The 21823-nt window shown below is 35.4% G+C and overlaps 3 protein-coding genes, 1 non-coding gene and 1 pseudogene across 9 annotated transcripts; 3 read left to right on the top strand and 2 right to left on the bottom strand.

The window, feature by feature from the left end:
- Positions 1 to 4162: 4162 nt before the first annotated feature.
- LOC108832362 (probable galacturonosyltransferase-like 7) lies at positions 4163 to 7433 on the top strand (annotated as a pseudogene).
- A 3101-nt stretch (positions 7434 to 10534) lies between these two features.
- On the top strand, positions 10535 to 12498 carry LOC108816718 (calcium-transporting ATPase 8, plasma membrane-type-like). Of its 6 annotated transcripts, XR_008936458.1 has the most exons (8): positions 10535 to 10796; positions 10881 to 11030; positions 11117 to 11228; positions 11392 to 11457; positions 11585 to 11667; positions 11737 to 11829; positions 11920 to 11956; positions 12052 to 12498. XR_008936458.1 is itself a non-coding variant. In XM_018589285.2 (4 exons), the coding sequence occupies exons 2-4, from the start codon at positions 11743 to 11745 to the stop codon at positions 12228 to 12230; spliced, it is 303 nt and encodes a 100-aa protein (XP_018444787.1). In that variant the 5' UTR covers positions 11244 to 11667; positions 11737 to 11742; the 3' UTR covers positions 12231 to 12498. The 6 variants fall into 6 exon arrangements, 1 of the variants encoding a protein (XP_018444787.1); XR_008936459.1 differs by lacking the exon at positions 11392 to 11457; XR_008936456.1 differs by having other exon boundaries at positions 11392 to 11667.
- A 3757-nt stretch (positions 12499 to 16255) lies between these two features.
- LOC130498229 (small nucleolar RNA snoR83) lies at positions 16256 to 16396 on the bottom strand. Its single transcript, XR_008937150.1, has one exon. It is a non-coding gene; the product is annotated as a small nucleolar RNA snoR83 (small nucleolar RNA).
- A 206-nt stretch (positions 16397 to 16602) lies between these two features.
- Positions 16603 to 18042, top strand: LOC108832366 (proline-rich protein 3-like). Its single transcript, XM_018605855.2, has 2 exons — positions 16603 to 17472; positions 17564 to 18042. Exons 1-2 carry the CDS (start codon positions 16713 to 16715, stop codon positions 17890 to 17892), a joined length of 1089 nt encoding a protein of 362 aa, XP_018461357.2. The 5' UTR covers positions 16603 to 16712; the 3' UTR covers positions 17893 to 18042.
- Positions 18043 to 20024: 1982 nt separating this feature from the next.
- LOC130497559 (RING-H2 finger protein ATL5-like) lies at positions 20025 to 21463 on the bottom strand. The gene has a single exon (XM_056990458.1). It carries the CDS (start codon positions 21270 to 21272, stop codon positions 20499 to 20501), a length of 774 nt encoding a protein of 257 aa, XP_056846438.1. The 5' UTR covers positions 21273 to 21463; the 3' UTR covers positions 20025 to 20498.
- Positions 21464 to 21823: the final 360 nt, after the last annotated feature.

Below are 21823 nucleotides of genomic sequence, written 5' to 3'. Positions count from 1 at the left end.
AGATTCTAGAACACGCAAATTATACAGATTATGCAGAAAAATGTTAGAAGAATTTTTTTGTGGCGCAGTAAAACGTATATTTTCATGTGATAAGGTAGAATTGTTGGCTGTATAATCATCTATATAAATTTTGTCATCGATGTAATGCATAATTAATTAGTATTTAAAAATGAGCATAGTAAATTTTACTTATGTGGCAAAAAAAAACTAGGTTAATTACTTATGTGGCAAGCAATGAGTATACTAAATTTTCACATCACCCGTAGGATTCAGTGTCTTAGTAAATTAGCCATCGTAGGATTCACATGTAGTCTAATGCCAAAACTATTAGTTTGCTCCATTTAGGGGGTATAAGAATTGAATACCTCTAGCTAAATTCAATGTATTTGTATGCAAAAATACAAAACATCATTCTTCCATGAAAACGTCAAATTTCAGTAAAACGTTACAGGTTCATTCAACCATAATTTCTGTTTAAGCCAGTAGACAAAATATAAAAATGTCCACGATAAGCCTTCATTTTATACGATACAAGAAAGTTAAATTACAACCTATTTGTTGGACCTGTTGGCGAACGAGAAATGGTAGGAAAAAGTCATTAGGCAGCCTCTTTCTCGATTTCGCTGCTTATTCCATCTGTAGAGAGAGCGACTGAGCGAGAGTGCCAAAAGAAGAGAAAGGGAGAGGCCGTAAAAGAGCAGACGGTGGCGCAGCTTAGCACCGCCCTCCTTAACCCGCGCCTTTCTCCTTTTTCCGATTTCAAAAATTATTCATCTTATCCTCTCTCAGGCCACTTCGATCCCACGCCATACTTTCCCTTTTTGATTCTTGCTTCCAGTTTTAGATTTGTATACTCTCAAATGCATCATTCACTCTTCTCTCTCTTTCCGGTGAATTTTGTATTGACATAAACAAATAAAGAGAAAAAACTTTTATCCAGCAAAGTCAGTCCAAGGTTAAAAATATTACGACTTGCCAAAAGAGATTAAGTCCATAATGAACAGTATTCGCGGAGCTACAGTAAAAACATCTAGATATTTTATTGTAGCTTTCTTAGTAAGCCAAAGAATGTTTGACTTTTAGGATAAGTCTATTCAGTTTCTATTTTCTTCTTGATAACCTATTGTAATGATACTTTTCAGATCTAAGGAAATAATTTCTCTTTCTTTACTCTTTTCTCTCATCTCTCTCTCTTGTTCTTTACTCAGTTCTTCATTTTCTTACATGGTATCAAAGCTGTAACCTCCTGATTACCTTTCTCTTCCGCAAACAACACTCTGTTACTATTTCTCTATTGATTCTCTAGTTTATTTTTCAAAATTTTTCTTCAGATTTCTTTTAAATCCAATGAATAATAAATATGTGTTCTTGAGTGTTTTTGAGCTTGAGTGTTCTTAAATTTTAATTCATTTTTCTGTTGGTGGTTAACAAGAAGATAGAGCACTATAGAGCAGTTCACATCTCATGTACACTCAAAGGACCATGAAACTATATTACTTGGTCAAGAATGACCAGAGCAGCTCTTGGAGGAAGATGTCTTTGGGAGCATGTTACTTCAAGTTCAGCTCCAAAGCAAATCACCCAAGGAGAAAATGGCAAGGAGATTGTAGTGGTAGATGAAGGCAAATGGGGTCAGGATGATCTCATGGTGCTGTCTATCTTGCATAGCTCTCTTGATGGTCCTCTTATGGACACTTACTCACACTGTGCAACCCCAAAACAGTTGTGGGATACTTTGCAAAGGGTGTATGGCAACACTTCAAATCTCACCAGAATATATGAAGTGAAGAGAGCCGTCAACAACTTGCAACAAGAAGAAGGGGATTTTACCAAGCACCTTGGAAAATATAGTCAGTTGTGGTCTGAGCTTGAGATGCTAAGGCCAAGCACCAATGACCCTGAGACACTTGAAGCTAGGTGTGAGCAAGATAAGATCTTTGGGTTGCTTCTCACACTCAGCCCAGGCTTCACTGATGTGGTCAGACACATATTGAGAGAGAAGGAGCTCCCAAGCTATGATGATGTGTGTGCTCAACTTCAAAAGGAGATAGACTCAGATGGTCTCTTTGGTGGAAAAGGGGAGCTGTCTATGGCAAACAAAATTGAGAAGGTTGAAGGTGCAGCAGCTAACAAAGCTCATTTCAAACCAAGTGGAGGAGGAGACAAGCAAGTGACTTGTGAACATTGTAAGAAGTTAGGACACTCCAAAACCAACTGCTGGATCCTCCACCCTCACCTCAGGCCAGCTTCAACCAACAAGTACAACCAGGCCAGAGCACATGAAGCAAAAGTTCATGAGTACTCAGCACCAAGCTCCATGCGCATGGGAGAAGATGGAAGAGCTATGATCTCGACAACCCACACTGGTGGATCCACCTCTCACACAATGTCCCAGCCGTCTCCTGATGATACATTCATCCGCAAGTCAGACATTGAGGCCCTTATCAAGGCTCTCAATGCAAATTCTGGTAACCCTAGTGTTAATGCTTTAAATTTTATGCACTATGCTTCTCACACTGCTAGACCTTTGATCATTGATTCAGGAGCTTCTCATCATATGATTAGGGATGCTAGCCTGATTAGTGATATTAAACCAGCTCTAGGCAGTGTTGCGATTGCAAATGGTGATAGAATTCCAATTGAAGGAGTAGGAAATCTGAAACTGTTTGATTAAGAATCTCAAGCTTTTTATATGCCTACATTTACTTCCAACCTTTTATCTGTTAAAAGAGCAACTAATGATCTAAATTGCAATGTTATTTTTAGTCGTAATGATGTTTGTTTTCAGGATATTAAGACCAGTAAGATGCTGGGAAAATGTGTGAGCAAGGGAGAGCTGTATTTGCTTGAAGACACCAAAGTTTCAGATTTATCTTGTGCTTTTAATTCTGCTTTTGTTTTAGCTAGTGATGTGTTATGGCATGCTAGATTAGGTCACCCTCATTCTCGTGCCTTAGGCCTGATGTTACCTAATCTATCTTTTAAGAATGAAAGTTGTGAGGCTTGTATTCTTGGTAAACATCATAAATCTGTTTTTCCTAAATCGATGACTATTTATGAGAATTGTTTTGATCTTGTGCACTCTGATGTTTGGACAGCACCTTGTGTGTCTAGGGAGAACCAAAAGTATTTTGTTACTTTCATAGATGAAAAATCAAAATACACTTGGCTCACCCTGATTCAAACTAAAGATAGAGTTTTAGAAGCTTTTATTAACTTCCAAAACTATATATCTAACCATTTCAATTCCAAGATCAAAATTTTCAGGTCCGATAATGGGGGGGGGGATATACAAGTAATCCCTTCAAATACCACTTAGCAAAACCTGGGATAATCCATCAAACAAGCTGCCCATACACACCTCAACAAAATGGAGTTGCTGAAAGGAAGAATCGTCATCTTATGGAGGTTGCAAGAAGCATGATGTTCCACAAAAATGTTCCACAAAAATGTTCCAAAAAGATTTTGGGGAGATGTTGTGGTATCAGCATGCTATCTAATCAACAGAATCCCCACCAAAGTTCTCCAAGATATCTCTCCATTTCAGGTATTAAACAAAATTAAACCTCCAATTGATCACTTGCGTGTGTTTGGGTGTGTTTGTTATGTCTTGACACCATGAGAAATGAGAAACAAGCTAGAAGCCAATAGTGTCAAGGGCATGTTTATTGGATACTCCCACACGCAGAAAGGTTACAAGTGCTACATTCATGATTCAAGAAGAGTTATGATCTCAAGGGACGTTAAGTTTGTGGAATCTAACAAGTATTATGAGGAGAAGAGTTGGGAAAACCTTCAAGATCTCTCACAAGGACCTTCATATAGGGCAAACAACTTGAGAATCATTCTTGAGAGTCTAGGCATCAGCCAGCCTCAGAGCAGCGAGGTTCCAAGGACTTCTCCCACACCACCAGCTGGTGGAAACAATGATGAAGCAGTACCAGTTGTGGGAACAGTCCATCCTGATCATGAGGGGGGCAATGAACCTGAATCACAGCCACAAGAAGGAGATGATTCAGTAAGCATACATGATCAAGATGGAGATAAATCTGATCAATCTAGTGAAAATCAGCTTAATGGAGATCAAAGATAGGAAAAAGCAGTGGTAGAAGAGCAACAGATTCAATCATTAAGAAGGAGTACAAGAGTGAAGAAACCATCCATGTGGGTCGACACCATAGTGTACTTCAACAACAATGTAGTGGCTCACCCCATCCAAGCAACATGTTCTTTTGCAAGTTATCCTCAAGAACATGTAGTCTTCATCTGTAATCTGGATCAAGAGTATGTTCCAAAGACTTATGAAGAAGCCATGGAGCATGAAGAGTGGAGAGAGTCAGTTGGGGATGAAGTTGGTGTCATGATCAAGAATGATACTTTTTATGAAACTGAGCTTCCCAAAGGGAAGAAAGCTGTTACAAGCCGTCTGCTCTTCACAATCAAGTATCTTGCCAATGGAAAACCAGAAAGGAGGAAGACGAGGCTAGTTGCAAGAGGATACACTCAAGTCTATGGAGAAGACTATTTGGATACCTTTGCACCAGTAGCTAAACTTCACACCATAAGGATTGTACTCTCCTTGGCAGTGAACCTGGAATGAGATTTATGGCAGATGGATGTTAAGAATACTTTTCTTCAAGGAGAGCTAGAAGATGAGGTTTACATGAGGCCACCTCCGGGTATGGAAGACATGGTCAAGCCAGGGAATGTCCTAAGGTTGAAGAAAGCAATCTATGGATTAAAACTGTCACCAAGAGCTTGATATCACAAACTGAGTACAACTCTCAATGGAAGAGGGTTTGTAAAATCAGAAGCTGATCATACACTCTTCACCCTCACAAGCAAGCAAGGAATTGTGGTAATTCTGATCTATGTGGATGATATCATCATCACAGGAAGTGACAAGGAAGGTATCATCTATACTAAAGCGTTTCTTAAGTCCATCTTTGATATTAAAGATTTGGGTGAGTTAAAGTACTTTCTAGGGATAGAAATATGCCGCTTTAAAGAGGGGCTTTTCTTATCTCAAAAAAGTACACACTTGATCTTTTAAATGAGGCAGGAAATCTTGGAGCAAGAGTAGCTAAAATACCACTTGAAGAAGGCTACAAAGTCTTGCGTGAGGGGGAGTTTGAAGATAAACCATTTGAAGACTTCAAGCTCTATAGGAGGATGGTTGGGAAGCTGATCTATCTCACCATTACAAGACCAGACATTTATTTTGCTGTGAACCAAGTCAGCCAGCATATGCAAGCACCTAAGGTTCATCATTGGAATATGGTGGAAAGGATCATGAGATACTTAAGGGAGGCTCTGGGTCAAGGTGTTTGGATGGGTTGCAACAAAAGTACAGAGATTGTAGGATATTGTGATGCAGATTGGGCTGGTGATAGAGTAGACAGGAGGTCTACTACAGGCTATTGCACCTTCATTGGAGGCAATCTAGTTACTTGGAAAAGCAAGAAGCAAAAGGTGGTATCATGTTCAAGTGCTGAGACAGAATATAGAGCAATGAGAAAGCTGACTAGTGAGCTCATTTGGATTAGAAACTTGCTAAGAGACTTGGGCATAGAGACACCAACACCAATAACCATACACTGTGATAACCAGGCGGCCATTCATATAGCTTCAAACTCAGTGCTTCATGAAAGGACAAAGCATATTGAAGTGGATTGTCACAAAGTGAAACAAATTGTGGAGCAGAAGATTAGTTTACCTTACTACACTAAAAGTGAAGACCAGCTAGCTGATATTTTCACCAAAGGAACAAGCACTAAGGTATGTGAGTTCATTCATCCGAGATTGGGACTCATAGACCTGACTAGATCATGATCCCCTTAAGTCATGAAGTATCTACTCTTTTTCCTTTTGTGTGTTTTTGTCCCATTGGGTTTTTCACACAAAAGGTTTTAATGAGGGATGTCTTCATGGGTTCCAAGCTTCATCATACCTTATGGTAAAGTTTGAGGGGAAGTATTGACATAAACAAATAAAGAGAAAAAAATTTTATCCAGCAAGGTCAGCCCAAGGTTAAAGATATCAAGGCTTGCCAAAAGAGATTAAGCCCACAATGAACAGTACTCGCGGATCTACAGTAAAAACAGCTAGATATTTTATTGTAGCTTTCTGAGTAAGCCAAGGAATGTTTGGCTTTTAGGAAAAGTCTATTCAGTTTCTATTTTCTTCTTGATAACCTATTGTAATAATTCTTTTCAGATCTAAGGAAATAGTTTCTCCTTCTTTACTCTTTTCTCTCATCTCTCTCTCTTGTTCTTTACTCAGTTCTTCATTTTCTTACATTTTGAAAAACTTCGGCGGACATCAAAAGGAACCCTAACCTCCTCCATCGCCGCCGCGAGATGCTCTGGATCACGCGGTTCTCCGGTTTATTATCTGTTATATTAACCATCATCGTCCTGTCCCCTTCTCTCCAATCCTTTCCACCAGCCGAAGCCATAAGATCCTCCCATCTCCACGCTCACCTCTGATTCCCATCCTCGCCACCGCCGCATAGATTCTCCTTCAGGAGAGCCCCTCAGTTCCGCAATGCCGCCGATTGCGCCATCACCGACGTCGATTCCGGCGTCTGCAACCCTTCTTTGATCCATGTCGCGATCACTCTCGATTTCGATCGAGCCGCGTCAATTCGATCCTCCAGCACTCGTCGTGTCCCGAGAGCGTCTTCTTCCATTTCCTGGTCTCCGAGACCGACCTAGAACCCCTGGTGCGCTTCACCTTCACCGAGTTGAAATTCAAGGTTCACCACTTCGATCCAGAAATCGTACGGACGATCATCTCTGCCTCCGTGAGACAAGCGCTCGAGCAGCCGCTGAACTACGCTAGAAACTACCTAGCGATCTGTTGGAGCCGTGCGTGAGGCGCGTGATCTACCTCGATTCCGATCTGATCGTCGTCGACGACATCGCCGAGCTGTGGAGGACGAGGCTGGGATCGAGAACGATCGGAGCTCCCGAGTACTGCCACGCGAACTTCACCAAGTACTTCACCCCGACGTTGTGGTCTTCCGAGCAGTTTTCGGCGTTCCGAGGGAGAAGGCCATGCTACTTCAACACGGGAGTGATGGTGATGGATCTTGAGAGATGAAGACGCGTGGGGTACACTGAGGCGATAGAGAAGTGGATGGAGGTTCAGAAGAGGGAGAGGATATACGAGCTGGGGTCTTTGCCTCCGTTGTTGCTGGTTTTCGCGGGGGATGTTGCGCCGATTGAGCATCGGTGGAACCGGCATGGTCTCGGGGGAGATAAGTGAAGGGGAGCTGTAGAGATCTTCATCCCGGTCCGGTTAGCTTGTTGCATTGGTCTGGGAGTGGTAAACCGTGGTTCCAGTTAGATTCGAGACAGCCTTGTCCACTCGATTCTCTTTGGGCTCCTTATGATTACATTCACGTTGATGATCATCATCATCTTCCTTGATACGCTGTTACATATGGGGTTGATTTATAGTCTCAGCTGGTAAATGAAAACTTCCACTATGTATCCTATTCGATTTTTCGTCGTGTATGCATGAAATAAAAACATTAAAAAAAAACTATTGGATATACAGATTTGTTGAAGAACTTAATTGTACAGAATTTTTATTTTACCATATGTTTTAAATTACAGAGCTGCCATTTTTTTTTAATCACAAAGGTTATCCTATTGTTTATCGCCTAATCCAAATCAGTAATTATGTCCAATATTCACCGAGGGTCTCTTCTTCCTGATTGGAAAATGATTGAAACATGGCAAAGCCAAAGGGGTAAGATGGACAAGACAATTGAGAAGAGTACATTCTGCTTGACTCTTTTTGATGAGTGGGGAGGATGTATATTAGTATAAACTATAAAGTGTCACACTTCAGTTTTTTTTGTCGTCCTCTGGTTGGTTCTGAACCAAAAAGTTAACCACTTTCATTATATTTCGACATTTGTTACCACAAAAAGTGGGATTACTATAGTTGATTAAATATTCTCTATGATCTTTTTCTGAAGCATACATATGTTTTCAGACATTTTTTTCAATTTCTAATTGCTAGGGTAACAGTTCCTCTTTATTTCAGAGGTAAACCGAATTTATTGAGTCTTCTGCCTCGTATGTGATGCGTACGTAAACTTGGTTTGATTTTGCCAGCATCATTACAGTAATGACAAGGTGATGATATCATATTCGTAAAAAAGAGTGGGTTAACAATTTTAAGATCTTTGTCCCACCCACCACACAAGTGTTCTCCTGGTATCCCACATGGCCGAATTGCTTTAAACGTCTCCTGGAATCAGCTGGTTCCATGTGCTCCGTGTCACTCTCCGTGACCAACATTGCGGGTAGATATAGTAGTATAAATCAGAGATTAACATTGCGGGTCTGTCTATATCACTAATTACTACTAAAATGAGAGATGAATTCATGAATCACCTTCAATCGACAAATCTATATAGATTAAACCTCAAATTTGATTAGTTATTTTGATACAGTTCGTTTTCACTCGGATTTTCCAAAAGAGGACGCAACTTCCAGGCTAGCAGGAGTTTGGTCTTCAAGTCTATGACAGTTAAGACTATTTCCAATAGTCTTCTATTTTAGAGTAGAAAATAGAATAATGAACATAAAAAACTTACATTATATATAAGTTAAACCCATTTTTATTATATTATATAGTGAAAATAGAATATCATTAGAGCTTTTTACTATAAATTCTATTTTATAATATCTAGATTTTTGAGGGATTATATTTTAATATCTAGATGTGAATTTATCATTCTTTTAATTTGATTTTCAAAAATCTCTTTGTGAAGTCAGTATCATTCTTTAGAGGGAAGATAAAATATTTTCATAATTATTTGAAACAATGTAATAAACAAGCCCATAAAACAAATTTTAAAATTAAGCTTAAATTTTGAAATGTTTTTTGGCCCTCTCCTTAACGAAGAAGAAAAGAAAAGAAAAACAGTAGAGAAACAAAACAATAAAGAAAAGAAAAGAAGATATGTTTCTATTTTGCATTATTCATTTGGTGTTGCTTTGTAGAACAATCTATAAAGGAGCGGCACTAGTTTTTCGTGTAGTTGTTTGAAATGGAGAGAAATGTTTGGGTAGGTTTGATTATCAATCTTCTCCTCTTTTTTTTGTGTGAGTTTGATCTTGTTTGTTTTTTATTTATTAGCTCGCATGGTGACAAAGATGTCACTAATTACAATTAGTATTAGTCTACACTATCGTTTTTATATACAAACAAAACTATATCATTGTAGGTATATGAAAAAATCATATAAAATAATATAAAAATATATGTCTATCAAAAATAAAACATGATAGCATGGCAATCGGTCTTTTAAGGTTTTATAAAAGGAAAATAAACTATATTTATGTTGTTAATGTTTTATGTAAATTTTTAATAGTATTAGAATATCTATATGCAATCAACATAACTAGACATAGTTTATATGTTCATTTATGTAATAATATGTAAGTTAAACAAGAAAGTATTTTGGTTTAGAAAATCATCACGATTCAATGTTGTTCGAAGCTAGTACAATTTAGAGGTTTTCGATATTTATAGTGCATGTCATCACAGTCATTGTTAAGTTTTCAATATAAACAATGATTAAAAATTATTAACTACAGTGCTTATAGTAAGTCTTTGGATATTCATTTATTATTTATATACATTTTAGAATTCATATCTCTATGTTTAGTATATTTGCAAATTACATTATAAATTAACAACTAATAAACCGGATATTCACTAATGATCAATTAATGATGCCGAACTTTTAAATGTTTCTCAAAGCTTCTAGTGAAGCTCAATATTCCAAGTCATTTATGGTTTCTTATACTTGTCTCCTTTTGATATTGTTTTGTTATTTATCTTATTTGTCATTTATGAAACTTTTTATTTGCTTTGATGAAGATCATTCTTGTCTCTCATTACACCGTTGTATTCATTCTGTTTTTATTCAACCAAACCTAAATCGTATTTCAACTTCTTATGTCAGTAAAATGTTACCATAGAACTGCAATGATATCTTTGTTCACCGGCTTCACAAGAAAGTTTTTTTTTCGGTTTAATCAAAATTTTCATTTTGTAATCATGAGACATGATTTATCACAAATAACTTCACACTAGTTTGAAAAATATGATAAAAATATTAGTTATATACAGAGAAAATAGAATAAAATACATTAGTAGAATTTACATACCTACTACAAGTAAATCTATTTCTCATCAATTGTATCGATAGCTCTGAGTCCATTATACCCATGCTAATCTCAAATTTTCAAATCGATATCTTACTCTTCATCAAGAAAGCAATACATTCATCTATATTCTCTAAAATTCCTTATTGACACATCAGATTAGTTAAACATCAAAACTATACTAAAAGCTCTTAAACTAGAGCTCTTGGCCTATCCACCTCAGCAGAAAAGTTCACAACCTATCAAATTTCCATGTCATCACAAACAACAACAAAAGTCATTCCACGTCAATAAATTCTTTTGGAACCTATCTCTTCGTTTTCTTTGTCAAGTCAATTTCTCCCATTAACATTCATCTTCTCAACTCCTTCCCCGTAAATCGTAGCTGTTTCTCCCACATTAACTCCCATCAGTTAATTAATCAAGAGTTATGACCCTTTTCAGCTTTTATGAATTATTAACGATTGACTGACTATATATAAGATTGAAAGATGGCCAAATCAGATTCTCACTCTCTCTCGCCATTAGATTTCTGGATTGTGATCTTATTAGTTTCCACCCCAAGAATCAACGCGTGGAGGGATTCAGATTTGCTATCCTCATGTAATTTTAAGTTAGTTCTCTCATTGTTGTATCCTTTCGCATGAACATTGTTATTGAGTTGTTTGTGGGTATGTCTTTTTATAGATTGTGGATCACTGGATCAACATGGGTTTGCAAGGGGAAAAATATGGGTATGACAACTACCTCCTATTTACTTAAACGGGTTCTTAAATAATCATTCCTTGATCTTCATCTCAAACTATCAGAAGAGGACTTAAAGCAATAGCCTGACAGGTAAAAGTAAAACCATCATCATGTCTTTTATAATCTTCAACTTTATAGATTCTGAATTCTGTGTGTGTTTACTTTTTGAGTTCCAGGTTTCACTTTCTATAGATGGCAACTTAACATTGATTTCCTTAGAAACATCGATGGCAAGCCCTTCAGATTCTTATTTGCATATCATACTTACCTCGCTGTCTCAGATATAAGGTAATTGTACTCTTTAAAAATTCAACCATGTTTAAATGTTTGAATACATGATACGTTATCTTCACAACCTAAACAAAAACATTGATTCTTATTTCTGAAAAGTCTCCTAATCATGTATCTATATTCTAACTTAAAGAGTGAAAACAAAAATGAACTGGACTAGGGTTGGGTCAATGGGTTAAAAACCCGATGCAAGAAGCACATCAGAAGATTTGCTTAGTTATAGAAGGTTAGTGGGGTTGCTTAGTTACATAACAGAAGATTTGATTGTATTAGTTATGTAACTTTCACATTTACTGTCTTCATATTTAAATGGCTTTTTCGTTGCATTCACCGTCCCTTAAGTTACACTTCAGGCACTTAAATCACGGACACAGCTAGGTTTAGCGGTCTCAGTAGCGATTACGGTTTGCATTTTGTGCTCGAGTACTCTCCGCAGGTCAGTCTCCCTTTACTACTCTTTGGTACATTCCACTGCATTTACGTTAAAAGCAGCATTGGTTCTCAGTGTCTCATGGATCCCATTACACTTTGGACTTGGAAAAAAACAACAAATTCAAGAAATAAAGAAAAAGAACAGATGTTGTCTCATGCTCTTTTGGTAAGTTAACTTTTCGGCTGTTGAATCATGGTATATCTGTGACATGGATCTTCTTACTGATTAACTAATGCATTTTATTTTCTTTGTTAGGCTGCTAATCGTTTCATGGATATGGGTTGCGAGCAAGGTAATTCTCGCTAATTGTATGCTTATGTGCTTTGCATCATCCTGGTTATGCATGTAAAGTAGGTTACCTTTATCTTCCTTAGCTGGTGCTTTCAGGAGTTGAAAACCCAAAATCTTCTACAACTCCAACTGGCGACCTTAGAATTGGGCTTGAACAGCTTCAGCTAACGTTAAAAGTTAAGAACATTGCTTCACTGCAGCTATATGGAGAGGAGCAAGCGAGTGCAATTGCAAGCAAGCAAATTCACCATAGCACGCAGTTCATCACAATTTAAGTAGAAGAAGTCTGATCAGAAGATCATGTCCTTTCCGGTCTCAGCTCTGTCTCTTCTGCCATAAGAAGATAAAAAAAAAACGATGGACGTCATCTAGCTTCCAGGTACAAGTATGAGCAGACAAATACTAACAAGGGAGGGTTAGTTTCCAGAAACGCTGCCATTGCACAAGTGATTTAACTCCATCGTCTCGACTTGACATAGCTTAAGAGCGAAAAATAGAGTTTTCATAAATCATTAATGTTTTTTTTTTTTTTTTTCTTTTATGATGCATCTAATCTATTAATTTAGGGATTATCTACTATTTGAAGTTCTATTTTAAATTTTGGACTCTTTCATAATTGTTGCTAGAATATATGATGTCTCCTATACAATGCAACCTACCAACTTAAATTAAACCAAATCTTAACCAACATAGATTAATTAAACCTAACCAGTAACACTTTTATAATATTTTTGGTTAATCTCTTAATATAATTAGATCTAGGACTGGGCGTTCGGGTACCCATTCGGGTTTCGGTTCAGTCCATTCGGGTTTCGGGTTTTCGGGGTTAAAGATTTCAGCCCCATTCGGATATTTTTAAATTCCGGTTCGGGTTCGGTTCGGATTCGGATAACCCATTTAAAATGTTTTTAAATTTTCAAAATTTATTATATACTTTAAATTTTCAAAATCTATAAGAAAGATAATATATTACATATAAATTTTCATAACATATATGCCAAAATACCTTAATTTAACACATAAATTAGTTTTCTTTGAATATTTGGATAAAGAATCAATAGATATTTAACTATTTTGGTGTTTTCAGTATATTTTAGCTATTTTAAACATTTACTTTTGACTATTTGCATATATTTTCCGAGTATTTTGGAAAATTAAAAGGTATCTTATATATTTTTAATATTTTTAATATACATTATATATAAAAATAATGTATATATTCAAGTATGTAAATTTATTTCGGATACATTCGGGTACCCAAAATATTTTGGTTCGGATCGGGTTCGGTTTTGGTTCTTTAAATACCGAAATTTTGAATCCGTTCGGATATTTAATCAATTTTGGTTCGGATTCGTTGCTACTTTTTTGGATCGGGTTTGGTTCGGTTTTTCGGGTTCGGATTTTTTGCCCAGCCCTAATTAGATCATATAAAACTGAACCACTCTTAAATCAACGAGTTCTATATTATTCCAGACATAAGAGAAAAAATATCCGACTCATTTACAACGTAAGCATACAAAGACCGTGTATGCTTATGCTCATTGATCTTCCAAAAACCAAATAATTGTGGCATAGACAACATAGGCTCATGTTCGTATCACTAACTTTACTTCCATATATTTACTCTTCACCTACATCATATCACAACATACACAGTTATACAAGAACATGATTTTTTTTTGTTCAAACAACCAAATAATGGTGGCATATGGTCAGTAGATTTTTTAAATATGTTTTTTATATATTACATTTTACGAGACTATGTGTATAAGTTTTTTTTTTGAAAATGGCATAACTATGTGTATAAGTTAAAAGGTAAAAGGTGTGACAAGGCAAATTACTATACTAAAAATAAAAGAAGATTAAATACAAACTAATAACAAGTACAACACAAATTATAACACTATTAGATTCTATATATATTTAATAAAATATTATATATATGTCTAATATGTATATATATAAATGTTACACAAATATATATAATATTATATACACATATTATATATACCATATATTATTAATTGAAATTTGACAAATCAATTTCCGCCTTTTAGGGCGGGTCCTAATCTAGTTAGTATATAAGTTAGGTCAATTTCTTAAATAATAAAATATTTTTCAGTACATGAACTATCAAAAACATTTTAACGCGACAAATTAGTGATAAAGCAGTATAAGGAATTGTACTAATCTTTGATGATGCAATCAAATAAAATATAAAATATTCCAAAAATTAGTAAGTATAACTATGAAATAGTAATAATTTAATAAAAATGAATAAAAATATATATATAATATCAATATGCAAAGAAGTAAGAAGAAAATAAAACATTAAGAATTATAGAATGGTAAATAAAGAGGAAATAAACACACAAATTTATTACTTTGATAGTTCAATATGTACGTGAATAATTTTGAACCAAGTTGCGTCTGTTTTTTCTTTTTGCTACCAAAAAAACTTGAAGAAAGTACTCCCTCCGTTTTTTTTTATAAGTTGTTTTAGAAGAAATTTTTTTGTTCCAAATTATATGACATTTTCGGTTTTCTATGTAAAATTTATTAACAGTTAATGTGTATGACCATGATAATATGTCTTCTATTTTTTTATTGGTTGATTTGTGGTTATATAAATAATTAATGATGTTTTTGTCTAGAAAATATAAGAAATTTATGTTTTTTCTTAATTTATGTGGAAGATTCTAAAACGACTTATAAAAGAAAACGGAGGGAATAATAAACAATAAATCTATCAAAATTTTAAAATAATTATTAATTATATTTTACAAATATGTTTAAAATTAAATATATATATATATATATATATATATTCTACATCGTATTCAACATATCATTCAAATCTTCAAATCACCTAAGAAACCACAATAATTCTATTAAGAAAACATACCCAAAATATACTCATATATGTTATGGCCAAACTTACAATCAAATGTTACGTTTAGCAACTTATAAAAAAAAATCTTATTAGATAATTTTATAAATATTTTTGTTTACTTATTTAAATTTCAAATTATAATTATTATTTACTTTAAAGGTCTATCCTAATGTTATTGGAAAAAATACACATCATAGAAAAGTTTTACCACAAAAAAAACTAAAGACATAAATTCATTTATACGCTTGCTTTCATATAGGTACAAACAGAAAATATAAAATAGAAAAAAATTACAAAACAAAAAAAAATAATCTTAGAATATTTGTAACTTTTGTATATTTCTTCATGAGAAATGCCAAACAGTAAATTTTACACATTACAAAGCATATAAGAGTAAAAATAAATTATCTTGATAACAATCACTAATCCAAACATATATAATGGTTAATGGAAAATAAATTTCATTATCATATTTGAGTTTTGCTAATTGACTTTTTAAACAGTACATAAATTATTATTCACCTTGAGGTTTGGAATAAAATATTATTCTTATTTCTTATTTTACCTAATATGAGTCAGTTTAATCCAGTCAGAAGCTAATAAAAAGATGTATTCTATTCAAAATTAATGTCACATTCAAAAAACAACAATATGTACCTTAAAAAAGCTCAACCTATATACATTTTTTTACTGTTTTAGACATTTTATGATTGATGAATTCTAAATTCATTAAGTTGTTTTAAAAATGCACAAAATTTATAAATAATATAGATAAATGTTATTTGGTCTGTTAACTGACCGAAAATAATATGTAAAATTATTTTCCGCGCGTAATGAGGCGAGATACTCTAATAATCATAAACAGAAAACTTTACTTAAACCTAGTCTGTCAATGAAACCTTACTCTATTTTCGGATACCTTAAAAATATCATAGGTTTATATGCGAGTGATGCTTCAAAAGCAAAGATTGGAGTGTATCTCCATATTCACCTTAATATACATGAATTTCTCATTCAAAATCCAAAGTCCAATTGATGATAAGAAAAATTTAAATATAAATTCAAAGGAACTACTCTTTTGTCTTATATACATTACATATAGAGGCCTTAATTAGTATGTGCAGACAAACATAATACTAATCATTTTTTACCATCCATGCTACTTCTTTTTTAGTGAACATCATCCATGCTACTAATCATTATGTATTAACTTTCTGTACGGTATCTTTAATTTTTTTTGGTATATTATAATTTATATTGACATGTAAACACACAAAAAGAAAACATAACACGATCAAAAACACTACCAAAGAAAAAAAGGAATAATATTTAGGAAAAACCCAATCAATTACAAAGTACAAAACAGTTCCATATAGTCAAATTTAAAATTGAGATTGATGGGAAAATAAATGTAAGCCAAGTTACTAATAAAACACCTTCTGTGATCAAAGAAAAGAAGAAGGCATTATCATCGAAACTTGCAACTTTCGTAAAGGGCCTAAAGGCCTCCCGTAAATCTGATAAGTACCTCATCAACTTAGCTGGGATTATGAAGGCATCAATTTCTAATTATTAGTTAGTGGACCTTACAAAATCTCTGAGTCCAATTAACGTCCTTTTCAATTCTTCTGTACCTTCGGCCGGCACCGTGTGAATGGGGAGCATGTTTTTGATCGTGCATCACACTAATATGAATCCCAAACATGATTTGCGATTATTGACCTTTGGTGATAACATTTTAAATTCTTCAATACTCGTTAACATTTTCATATAAAACACCATTAGATGAAATCCTTTTTCCCATCCTACTTCAAACACAAAAGACCAGGTAGCGCAAGGCAAAAGGTAGGCCACGTTCTCTGCAATGGCGATAACACGCGCCTCCTTGGCCATTTGCCTCCTCCTCTCTTTGGCCACCATAGCCACCGCTGATTACTACGCCCCTTCAACTCCTCCGGTTCACCAATCACCGGTTTATAAACCAACACTTCCACCTCCGGTTTACACCCGACCAACTCACAAGCCTACACTCCCACCTCCGGTTTACACTCCACCAGCTTACAAACCAACCCACCCTCCTCCAGTTTACACTCCACCGGTTCACAAGCCAACCCTTCCACCTCCGGTTTACACTACGCCGGCTCACAAACCCACCCTTCCACCACCGGTTTACACTCCACCTACATACAAGCCAACCCTCCCACCACCGGTTTACACACCACCCACATACAAACCCAAACCCACCCTCCCACCTCCAGTTTACAAGCCTACACTCTCTCCTCCGGTCTACACTAAACCCACTATCCCTCCTCCAGTCTACACTCCACCAGTTTACAAGCCAACTCTTTCCCCTCCGGTCTACACCAAACCAACTCTTCCACCTCCGGTTTACACTCCACCAACATACAAACCAACTCTCCCACCTCCAGTCTACACTCCACCGGTTTACAAGCCAACTCTCTCTCCCCCGGTCTACAAAAAGTCTCCGAGCTATTCTCCTCCAACTCCTTATGTTCCAAAACCAACCTACATTCCACCCACCAAGCCATACGTCCCAGAAATTCTTAAAGCCGTTGATGGCATCATCCTCTGCAAAAACGGTTACGAAACCTACCCAATTCAAGGTATAAACACATACTCAAGCTTCCCTAATTAAGTATCTATGATAAATACAAAATAACTAATCAGAAAAATCATTTAACTAAATTTATGTAGGAGCAAAGGCCAAGATTGTGTGCTCCGAGCCAGGATCATACGGAAAGAGCAAGAAGGATGTTGTGATCTACAGCGATCCAACTGACTCTAAGGGATACTTCCATGTGTCGTTAAACAGCATCAAGGACCTACTTCACTGTCGTGTCATGCTCTACACATCTCCGGTCGAGACTTGCAATAACCCCACCAATGTCAACAAGGGTCTCACCGGAGTTCCATTGTCGATGTACGGATACCGTTACCACTCCGACAAGAACTTGAATATCTTTAGCATTGGACCTTTCTACTTCACCGGTCACAAGGCTGCTCCAACCACGCCTAAATACTGATAATGATCTAATCTTTATCGTGTCTTCATGCATATTATATATATGAGGTCACATTAACCAATTTATTGTTCGACAACTTTTCCCTTCAAAATGTTATTTTGTTTCTTTGTACCGATTCTATTTGATTCATTGCATTACTAATGCAATCTATCTTTTTGGTTATGTTTTCTTCGATTTTATTTAATAAAATTGTAAGAGTAACATATTCATATGATTAAAGCGACTGCTTATATATAATTTTAATGATGATAAAAGTTGCTTTGAGATTGTTTGTAATTTGTGGCTATTGTGTCGACTCGTGTCTAGTGAATGCATAAACAATGATTTGTCTATCTTTATAGACAAAAAATAGACAATAGTTTACAAGTCTATTAATACTCTAGTCATTAACCAATAACCATAGATTGATTTGCACGATATAATTAAAAAAAAGTGTCTAGTATATATTGCAGTTCTTAAAATCACAAGAGCGCAATGAATCAGCACTATAGAATCATGCAACCACGTCTCGCCCTTGTATATAACATTTTATATTCCTTTTTTTTTTGGTAGTAATAACATTTTATATTCCTTGGATATGACTACAGTACAGGTAGATACGGATTGATTAATAAAATATTTTCGTATTTGTATTTGTGATATTTTTTTTCATTTGATAAATATCTGGATTTTCGATTTTATTGTTTCTAAAAAATATAAATATTATTTTCTAGATATCTAAAAATGTATGGATATTCATGAATATTTACGAATATTTACAGATATTTACAAATATCTTATCCATTTTATCCAATACAAATAAATCTACAGAATATTATACAAATTTGTTTTTTTACAAAAGAATTTTACATAATATAATAGATAAACTTAAAAGTAATGAAACTATATGTTTATGAATTTTTAAATTAATAATTTTCTTATAAAACAAATATTTTTAGAAAATTGTAGTTTTCTATAATGTTTTGTTATTTTTTTCTTAATATTTCTATTTTATATGTAATTTTATAGTTGAAATTAATAAAATTATATGTTAAAATGATAATTATATAGGATAAATACATTTAAAACTATATGTTTAGTTATAAATATACATCTATCTGTATAGAAGTCAGCACATATCGGACATTCGCCTCTTATTTTTTAGTATTTGTGATTTGTTCCGCTTTTAACGAATATTGATTTTAATATTTATTTTGATTCAAAAACTTATGGATATCTGGACATTTCGAATCTAACGAATCAAATAAATTTAACGGATAAAATGTTCAGATCATATAATCGTATTAATTCTTATATTGCAGACAAGTTCAGTGTTTTTTCTTTTTTGTAAAAATTAAAGGGCTACAAGTTCAGTGTTTTTATGCTAATTTAACCAACGATTTGATTATGCTCTCTTTAAATATGTGTTTAGCGAGGTACATCAACAGTACTAACACATACTAGACATAACGTGCTATTGATCTAAAACGTTTTTTTTCCAACAACTGTTATTTTCTTTACGAAATCAGATCTATAGAATCATAATCTTTATATACCGAACTCAAACCGCATCACTGGGCTACAGTCCTGAAATTTGTTAATTGCAAATATCGATTTAGGTATCTGAATGTTTTCATTTAAACAATAGTGTGGATTATAGAATGAAAAGAAGAGAGTCCAATACTTTTTACAAACAAAAATTGGTCGACATGGTATGTCAATATTCCTTATAATAAAGTTGGTCATTCGTCCCCACAAAACAATTTGAAAATTGGAGAAATGTGCGCTAGGAATAGCTTTTAAGACTGAAAGGTGCATGCATCGTTATTATAATGAGTTTATTACAATAACTATGAGAGTTAATCAGATGGTCCCCCAGTCAGAGTCTTTGTGACCACGTCAGTTTTAGGACGTGTCAATGTGTCAAAACTCCATCCTACGGTCCTACCAATACCACATTCGTTGTATATAAATTCTATTTAACTCCATCCTACGGCCCTTCTTATTTAGGTGCCTAAGTTACAAAAAAAAAACATTCTTATTTAGGCTCAGCAATGACTTGAATGGTGCACAATGTATATGCGTTTTCTTAGCACACGAATTACATGCGTGCCCGACAGTTTGTACAATGGAAACAACATTTGAACAAAAAGGGTAAATGAAATAGTGAATAATAAGGCTTAGAAACAATTAAGGCTAATATGCGGTTAATAATGAACAAAATTATTTACAAAGTGACTATGATAAAATAAATCTCGACCAAATGGCATAATTGAACCGTTGGATTACAACTATGTAACCAACCATTTAAAGAGAGAACAAAGGAACGTAGAGAATCGTTTTGGCGGGAGAGCTTCGCTTCGCGATTACCGATTGCTTTGCTTCTGCACTTAAACGACACCGTCTGGTATATACATTAACCAAATAGCCCGCTACACGTGGACCGAATTGCCGCGTGGATAGTCAAAACCGCCACGTGTCTTCAAATACGCCAGTAATACAAATTTGCCTCCATCTCTTAGAAACCGGTTATCCGATCATTACAAATCCGAACTCTTGCCCACCCGGGTTCCCCAATTACCGGGTCGGACTCTTCAGTATCAAATATTTCCGAGTGAGGGAAGTTATTAAATACTCCATAGCCTCTTCATCGAAACCCGAGTATGAGATCCGTTGTCACCGGGTAAACCCGAGTTAGAAGCGTCAAATTCCCTGGGAATCTCAACAAGTATACCGACTAAATCAATCGGTTCCCTCTCGCAAGCTTCCGCCGGGAACCTCAGCGGCGAACCAGAGGACGAAGACGGCGTCGATGAATCGGACTCGTCCGATGAAGACGAGCTTCCGGCTTCGGTATCCTCAATTGGTTTAACCGATGGCAATACGGGAGCAACCGGTTCTGAATTCATCAAACCGGATTCAGTAACCGACTGCTCGGATTGAACCGGAGCTCTACAAAGCGGACAGCTAGATCTCGACCGGAACCACGTGTCTATACAGTCAACGTGGAAGACGTGGCCGCATTTGGGGAGGACACGTCCTTCGTCTTCTTCTTCGAACTCAGACAAGCAAACGGAGCACTCTTCTGGCGGAGATTTGTGGGTTTCAACGGAGTAGACGAAGATCGGGATCTTCTCGAGCACAGTCGGATCGAGAGGAGAGAGGGAGGAGGATTGAGAGGCGGATAGAGATCGGAGATGAGCAGTGATACGGCGGCGAATACGACGGTTTTGACGTCGGAATAACCATCTGGCGTAGCTGTGGAAACAGAGGATGAAGATGACGGCGAGGAAGAGGATGATAACGAAAGCGAGCATGATTTTGCCGTTAAGAGCGTAACGTGAAGAACCTAGGTTCATGCTTCCCCATAGTGTCTTGCTACTGTCATCCACGATTCCCATTATTCTAGTGAGAAAGAGAGAGAGACGAAGAGAAACAAGTAAATGAACACAGACGATTTTAGAGAGGAAGAGAGTGGGAGAGTGTCAAATGTGCTTAAATCTGTGGGTTTGAGACTTTGAGTGTCTCTATTTATAGACAAGTTACTATGAAAACTATCGGCTACTCTTTATTTTATTTCTTTCCTCTCTTTTGTCTATCTTTTTTTAATAGAATTTCTTCTTGATTTCAGTTTTTAGGTAACGTTATATATAATACGATTTATATATCTTTTTGATAATTGAAAAAAAAAAGTATTAAAAAGTGCTTAAAATGAGTTTGCCACCTTTTTTGGTTGATTTTCATAGAGTTGAACATATATATTGGTCTTATAGCTCTTTGAGCTTTCAACCCACTTGTTAGATGTGAGTTCTCTACTAAATATCGCGGAGACATGCTTGTTGTGGATAATCTTGAAGATTGCGTGGATCAGAAGATAAAGGAAGATCGAGTAATCTTAGGAGATAAGGACTCGGTTTCATGTTTATCTATTTAATATAACAAAGCGTGTTGT

Source organism: Raphanus sativus, chromosome 7, assembly GCF_000801105.2.
Source record: "Raphanus sativus cultivar WK10039 chromosome 7, ASM80110v3, whole genome shotgun sequence".
NCBI classification, from domain to species: Eukaryota; Viridiplantae; Streptophyta; class Magnoliopsida; order Brassicales; family Brassicaceae; genus Raphanus; species Raphanus sativus.
The sequence above is the reverse complement of the archived record's forward strand: the minus strand, read 5'-3'. Positions and strand labels throughout refer to the sequence as shown.

Bases quoted from the DNA above. Each gene is read 5' to 3' on its own strand.
- LOC108832366 (XM_018605855.2), top strand. From the start codon at position 16,713: ATGGCGATAACACGCGCCTCCTTGGCCATTTGCCTCCTCCTCTCTTTG. The intron at 17,473-17,563 runs GTATAAACACAT...AAATTTATGTAG, and splicing joins CGAAACCTACCCAATTCAAG to GAGCAAAGGCCAAGATTGTG.
- LOC130497559 (XM_056990458.1), bottom strand. From the start codon at position 21,272: ATGGGAATCGTGGATGACAGTAGCAAGACACTATGGGGAAGCATGAAC.
- LOC108816718 (XM_018589285.2), top strand. From the start codon at position 11,743: ATGGATCCCATTACACTTTGGACTTGGAAAAAAACAACAAATTCAAGA. The intron at 11,830-11,919 runs GTAAGTTAACTT...TTTCTTTGTTAG, and splicing joins TGTTGTCTCATGCTCTTTTG to GCTGCTAATCGTTTCATGGA. The intron at 11,957-12,051 runs GTAATTCTCGCT...TGGTGCTTTCAG, and splicing joins GGATATGGGTTGCGAGCAAG to GAGTTGAAAACCCAAAATCT.